The sequence below is a fragment of the Eubalaena glacialis genome, chromosome 3 (genome assembly GCF_028564815.1).
Source record: "Eubalaena glacialis isolate mEubGla1 chromosome 3, mEubGla1.1.hap2.+ XY, whole genome shotgun sequence".
NCBI lineage: Eukaryota > Metazoa > Chordata > Mammalia > Artiodactyla > Balaenidae > Eubalaena > Eubalaena glacialis.
Genome location: NC_083718.1, coordinates 185,132,815 through 185,139,978, shown reverse-complemented (window position 1 = coordinate 185,139,978; position 7,164 = coordinate 185,132,815). Strand labels below are relative to the sequence as shown.

General features: G+C 46.3%; 1 protein-coding gene across 1 annotated transcript; it reads left to right on the top strand.

Moving 5' to 3' along the window:
* The first annotated feature begins 3,875 nt into the window (after positions 1-3,875).
* Positions 3,876-6,785, top strand: LOC133087268 (PRAME family member 27-like). Its single transcript, XM_061184094.1, has 3 exons — positions 3,876-4,162; positions 4,631-5,203; positions 6,227-6,785. Exons 1-3 carry the CDS (start codon positions 3,876-3,878, stop codon positions 6,783-6,785), a joined length of 1,419 nt encoding a protein of 472 aa, XP_061040077.1.
* Positions 6,786-7,164: the final 379 nt, after the last annotated feature.

The window sequence follows — 7,164 nt, the reverse complement described above, 5'->3', positions numbered from 1 at the left end:
AGGAAGAAAGAGCAACAGCTCCTTGTTTATAGCAAGATATTAGTGGATCTAAAGTGGAAGAAGACCCTGTTGAGTACTGGGTGGGGTGGGGGGGGGCAAGGGGGGCCAACACAGACACCTGGACTTTTAAAAAGGCACAGAGAGTGAGATATTTCAGGGCAAGAAGAGATCTGAGTTGGGAGAGAAAAAAAACTTACTGAACCTGGGGAGAACATTGTCAGCCCAAGTGCAGGATCAAGAGAGCCACAAAAGGGAAAGCCTCTGCAGGGACTGGTCCCTAAGGCCTCCCATCAACTGTCATGTCTAGGAAGACCAGAGGAGTCAGGGTCCTCCACTGTAACCCAGGATGTGTCACCCCCCAGCATTCCTGGGTGCTTCGATGGATCCAGAGATGCAGCAAGGGAACTCTATGCATTGGGGTTAGTCAATTTGTCCAAAATAGCACAGAGGAATTAGAGAAGAATTACTTGATTATTGCTGATCCCATTGGAAGTGTGTCCCAGCATTGTAACCAGGCTCCAGGTTCCCGGAGAGGTGATGTTGGTGGGCTGCAGAAAGAGAGGGCTGCCAAGTCAGTTCATGCTGGGAGAGGGAACTGGACGCACAGAAATATGCTAACCCCCCGAGCAAAGACCCTGGAGCAATGTTTTGGAATGTCACTTGGGATCGTGTGACTGGAGAAGCGGGAAGGACAACCCCCTGATGGGCTCAGGGAGCTGCTCCAACCTGAGCAGCAAACAAGGTCATGAAACAGGCAATCAGGACAGGGTAGAAATGCCAAATCCAGGCTTCTCACCAGGCCCCAGGGGTCCTGCAGGCCCCGAATTGGGTGGGAAGGATGACACCTCTGTGAACATGTGCTCCCTCCTCCTCGTCGCCCAGTATGTCCCCTAAGCAAACAGGCTCTGTGTGGAGTTGGACAGAGGAGGTCCCCTCTACTCAGGGGGAAGGGAGAGGGCTGGGTTTTTATAATTTCTAGAACATTCCAACACTTTGATTCCTCCTACCTCCTTCGATTTCACAGAAACTGGGAAACAGCCACAGCTTGGCGTCTGCAGTTTCCCCCTTTCCACTGACATCATGTGAAGTCTGTCAGTCAGTCCTTCCTAACACTCAGGGGACCTTCTGAACCCCTCACATGAGGGAATCTACCAATTATTCACTGGATGGAAGTGGGCAGATTTCTATCCCAAGCCCAGACCCAGGTCCACCAGGCTAAAAATGGAGAAAGAGCAGTGAACCTTTTATTCCCTGTGAAGGTTAATTGAGGTAGTGGATAAAAAGTGCTGACACCATTGCTCACCAAGTTGTGTTCAATAAACAGAGAGGTTTATGATTATCATTGTTACTAATCTCACTCTATTGCAGCTTATTAATAAAAGGGTTTGGTGGCCTGGGAGTTAAAACGTCTATTGAGTACAATCCAGTTTAACCTAATTTTATGCACAGGCCATTTATACCCATAGCAGAAATGTGGTGAAAGGAATCTTCCGGAAAGATACCAAGGTGGAGAACACTCTTCAAAACTCCTAGCCTTCTTTGGCAGTTTTATAATTGAATTACTTGGACATCACAGTGAATGGAGGAAAGGAAGGCATGAAGAACTCTTAGGGGTGGAGGGAGGGTCACACTTTCTTTGTATCCTGAAACTGGAAAAAAAAATCTCCACGTGATGAAGCCCAGGGTGGGAGTCACCCATGAGCATGGCAGATCCTTAAACACCAAATATAGCTTCTGAATTTTGTAGGGAAAGGTGTTGGTATTTGTGAAGAGTGCTTAATATGAGAAGAGCAGAATTTTATTTCTGTGGCTAATGATGTCACTTTGATCAGAATTTGTGTTGAACTTTCCTAATTTTGAGGAAATAGTAATTATCATAATATACGTGGAAAGGGGCCAATGGGATTATGGTTTGGCTACCAAGCCCCCAGGAAAATGGCTGGAGCAAATTGCCATCTGGGATCGTCCTCTGTGGGAAGAACCTAAAAGAAAATGTTTACTGGTAGCAGCCACCACGATGAAGACAGGGTTTGGTGCAACTTAACCACGTTCATGTCTCCCCCTGGGTCCAAGTTCCCAAATAGCCCACAGTGCCCACTCTCTGTGGGTCTCAGTCCTGGAAATGCCTGACTTCCCAGGGCTCACAGCTTTCCCTCTGCTCACATCCTCAGATTTAATCTTTTCATGCCAGTTTGCTGTGCTGATTCCATCTTTCTGGACGGAAACACCTCAAACAAACACTGGTTCCCTTTTTAATTTCTAAACTCCACCCAGAGAAAAGTCTTTTAATCTCCATTTTCCCAAGAGAAAAAGAATATACCCATGTTATACACTGTCTTGATTCATTCACAGTGTCCCTTTAGGAATGCCCAGCTCCACACTGCCCAGTCCCCACCCTTCCTTCTCATTGTGATTTTGACCTGACCTGCTTCAGAGAAGCCCTGACTTAAGCCCGGAGTACCAAGCATATCCCCCATTGCATTTCCCTTGCTCCCTGAATAGGCTCATGATCTGCTATGTTTCTTATATAACACCTAAGTGACAACTTGATGCAGATAGAAGTTTATGTTGTTTCCTTTGGGAATGACATCATCATATTTTTATAATGTTTTAATTGTTGGACATCTTGATTAGTTTGATCTGCGCAAAGATTCTCCAACAATGATGCTTTCTAGTTTTGTTGTTTCTGTCCAATATCAGGAACCAATAATCTCTTCCCACACCCATGGCTATAACTGACCCTATTAGTAAAACTCAATCAATGTTTGTGCAGTGAATCAATGATTGAGTCCTTGAATCCCCTACCCCCATTTATTCCCTCCTGAATGAAAATCAGATTCAATCAATTCATCAGGATGTAGGCGAAGATCCAATCAGGATTAACCTGATGGACAGTCTGGAATCAGGCATCGCTTTCTGATTGGTTGTTAGTAGTTGGAAATGGGGAAGACGTGATTAGAAAGGCCTATAAAAGCCTGGGGCATCAAAGAAGAGGTGTAGAAACTTCTTCCTCTGGAGTCACTGTCTGGGTTCTCCACCCGGTCTTAGGACTGAGCACCCTGCCAACCACAGCAGAGCTGGTAAGTTATAGACCTCAGTTAAGGACACTCTCCTCTTATGTATGGTCAGCTGGTCTTGAATTGTGCCATGTAGCTCAGGATGGTAGGGAGAGGGGTTTCTTTAGTTATTTCTTTTCCGATGAACAAATTTAATGCTTTGGTTTTGCCTCTCAGTGTAGTTTTGTCTCATTCTCAACATTTTGATTTGTCCTTTGGTTTTATATCATTTTGAATTATCTTAACCAAGAAGATTTTCCTTTTAATGAAAACATCTAACTGTTTGGAATTTTATTTCTTGACATTTAAAATATTTAGTTTGCACACAAAAGAGCATTCATTTTAAGGGTATGTCTTTCATCTTTTCCAGCCCAGTTAACAGTGGGAATTGAGGATGGAGGCTGTGTTGGGCCACGTAATGCTCTTATTCCCATAGTTTTAGGGACCTAAGTGATTTTCTAAAAGTTTTCACCAAAAAGATTAGGGTAAACCTTCAGGCTCATGGTACCCAATTCCCAGTGCAATACAATTAAGCAAAGCAGTGAAAGGAAATGAATGGGCAAGTCGTTGGTTTTCTACCTCCTTGGAAGGAGCTTGCTCTGGTTCCTGTAGAGGCAGCGTTATGGATTTTTGCCCACAGAGACTAGAGTAGAATTCTGCTAAACAGAGGCTCTTCCACTACTGTTGGAGCAGTGATTTGGCTATGAGTTTGTTCCTCTGCAGGGTGAGAAGACAGATTAAGGGGTGTTCATGCTTGACTGAGAAAGGTGCCTTGTTCCCTGCAAGTTTCCACAGGATTCCTTTTGGAGAAGAGTCAGGATGAGTGTCTGGAACCCACCCAGAATCCTGGGCCTGGAGGGAATAAGCCTGCTGAGGGATGAGGCCTCAAACATCACTGCTCTGGAGTATCTGCCCATCGAGCTCTTCCCCCCACTGTTCATGGAAGCGTTCTATGGGAGTCACAGTGAGACCCTGAAGGCCATGGTGCAAGCCTGGCCCTTTGTCCGCCTGCCTCTGGGGGACCTGATGAAGATGCCTCATCTGGGAACCTTACAAGCAGTGCTGGATGGGCTTGATATCCTGATTGCCCAGAAGGATCGCCCCAGGTGAGTCTGATCCAGGTAGCCTGGTAGGGTCTGGGGAGTCTTTGAAGAGACACCTGGGGTCAGGAGAGTGGATGGACAAGGGATGGACAAGAGGCTTCTGATGATTCCAATGAAGAAACACAGAGGCCTTGGCCATTGATGAGCTCACTTTGGGAAATGCCTTCCGAAAGTGTAGGAGTGCTTAAGATGCAAGGGAACCTGAAATTACATGCCCCACCTTCGTCTAGTGATGCTTAAGCATCACTAGAAGGAAGGTACTAGAAGTGGAGAACAAGAAAGGATCGAAGGGGAAAAGCAAATGGAGGAAGGTAAGGCAGAGAGGGAAGAAGAGGGCAAGACAGCAGGTGATGTCAGGAATGTGAAGTAAAAGCTCGGGTGGGAAGTCTGAGTGTTGCCTAAATTCTGAGACTGTGGTTTCATTATGTGTGGATCTTAAACCATCGCTGCCAATCTGCTGTTTTCCCACAGGAGGTGCAAACTACAGGTGCTGGATTTAAGGCATACTGGACAAGACTTCTGGAGAATGTGGTCTAGAGATGGGGTCCATGGGTACTCAAGCACTCTGATGACACCAGTGGCTGAGGACAGGTCAAGGGCAGAGCAGTCCTTGGCTCCCTTGGTGGTGTTCATAGAACTTCACCTCAAAGAAAGGACCATGGATAGATTCCTCACCTACCTCATGAGGTGGGTGGAGGAGAGGAAAGCTTCCATACACCTGTGCTGTAAGAAACTGAAGATACTTTCAATGCCCATGGAAAATATTATGAAGGTCCTGAGTATGGTGCAGCTGAACTGTATCCAGGAGGTGCAAGTGAATTGCGCCTGGCATCTGACCACCCTGGCCATGTTTGCTCCTCTCCTGGGCCAGATGAAAAATGTACAGAGACTCCTTCTCTCCCACATCCATGTGCCTGCGCTTGAGGAACAGGAGGAGCAGCACGTCATCCAAATTACCTCTCAGTTCCTCAGGCTGCACCACCTCCGGGATCTCCATCTGGAATCTCCCTCCTACCTTGAAGGCTGCCTGGATGAGATGCTCAGGTTAGTGTGCACCACTGGCCAGGTAATGGTGAACACAACACTAGAATGTGAAACACACTGTCCGCTTTGCTGGTCTATCCTGAAGTGTGGTATCACATAACCATACAAATCAAGGTAGGGGACCAAACTGGGATAGGGGCTCTGGAAAGGGACACCATGCTAGGAAGCTATGGACTAGAGGTTAGGATCTAGTGGGTGTGAGTACGTGATTTCTTCTTTAGGAAGAGATATCTTTGTTTAGATGACTTAGGAAAATAGGTAGTGGAAGGGGGCCTTGAATAATGAAAACTCCATCAGGCCTGAGCATTTCTAAATGGAAGCTCTGTGCTCATCAGTTTTGTGACCACACTGAGCCTTTCTCAGATACCCTGTCTGTAAAACGTTGTTTTTTGCTCCAGATAAGGTACTTAATATATGGAAAATGCATGATTCTGGAGATGACAGTAATGGAGCAGGAGCCAAAGGGATAATAAAAATTGGAAGATGCTTTGCAGATGATGCAGGGATGTAACTAAGACCCTGTAGACTGGCAACCCCAGCTGATGTTGTGAGATCTTGCCCATGTTGGTCCACTATGCATGTCACCCAGAAGCCTCACCTGGCCTGAGTTATGGGTGCCTGTGGCCCAAGCATGGGCTGAAGGAAGCCTGAGTAGGAAGAATTTTAGGTATGTCACTTACTATTAAAATTCAGTGATGCCCACTCTTGATTGACACAAGGTGTCAGGCTCTCCTCTGAGCATGTTCTAGTGCATTCCATTATCTTCATTCATCCTCAAAAGAACGTGGAGTATGTTGTACCCTTTTGACAGATGAGGAAAGAGAGCTTTCAAGGTTCTGTGGACTTGATCCAGTCACACAAAGAAGGTGAAAGAATTCAGGATAAAATGAGACTGGGCATTCTGGGTATTGATCATTATCAAATGGTGAGACCAAACTTAGCCTTGGGCAGATCACTTGTCTCCCACCTTAAGTTCACTTTCCACCCCAGTTTCTAAGACATAATTCCTCTTTTTCTCCCCAGGTGTCTGACAACCCCCTTGGACAACCTTGCAATAACTCACTGCCTCCTTTCGGATTCAGACTTGAGCCATCTGTCCCAGTGTCCGAACATCAGTCAGCTAAAGGGCCTGGATCTGAGTGGCGTCACCCTGACCTACTCTAGTCCTGAGCTCCTCCCAGTTCTGTTGGAGAAAGTTGCAGCCACCCTCCAGGAACTGTATTTAGAGCAATGTGGGATCAGGGACTCTCACCTCGAGACCATCTTGCAATCCCTGAGCCGCTGCTCTCAGCTCATGTTCTTCAGCCTGCGTGGAAACTTCCTCTCCATGGCCATCATGGAGAAGCTGCTGCGACACACCTCTGGGCTGCCCAGTTTAAGTCAAGAGCTGTATCCTGTCCCTCAGGAGAGTTACAGCTCTCAGGGAATCCTCCAACCTGGGAGACTTGCACAGTGTCGGGCTGAACTGTTTGAGATTCTGAGAGTCTTAGGACGTCCCAGGATCATCTGGATTAGTTCCAGCTCCTGTGTGCACTGTGGAGATAACATATTCTATCATCCCCAGCCCATCATATACCGCTGAAATACCCCTAACTACCTGGGTGCATCTATCAAAAGCTTTCTTCTGAGCACTTGGAAACTGAAATCTAGGACATAGTTGAATCGTAAAGGGAAAACAGACCCATGGTGTCAGATATCTGCTCAATGTAAATGTGAAAAGTGATTAAGGGAGGGTGCAGGATTGCAGAGGGAAAAGTTAACTCTGAGAGGTAATAGGCATTTTGGGGACATGTGTCCTATAGAGTCAGAAATATGAATCTAAATTTCTTTAGGTGGATTCGAGCTTGAGACACATATGTTGGAGTTCTCCCTGGGTGGATTTTGTAAAGAAATGATCAGAAATAAAGAGACCCTCAGTATAAACTGACTGCTGCCCTCCATGATGTATTATTCAGTTTTCT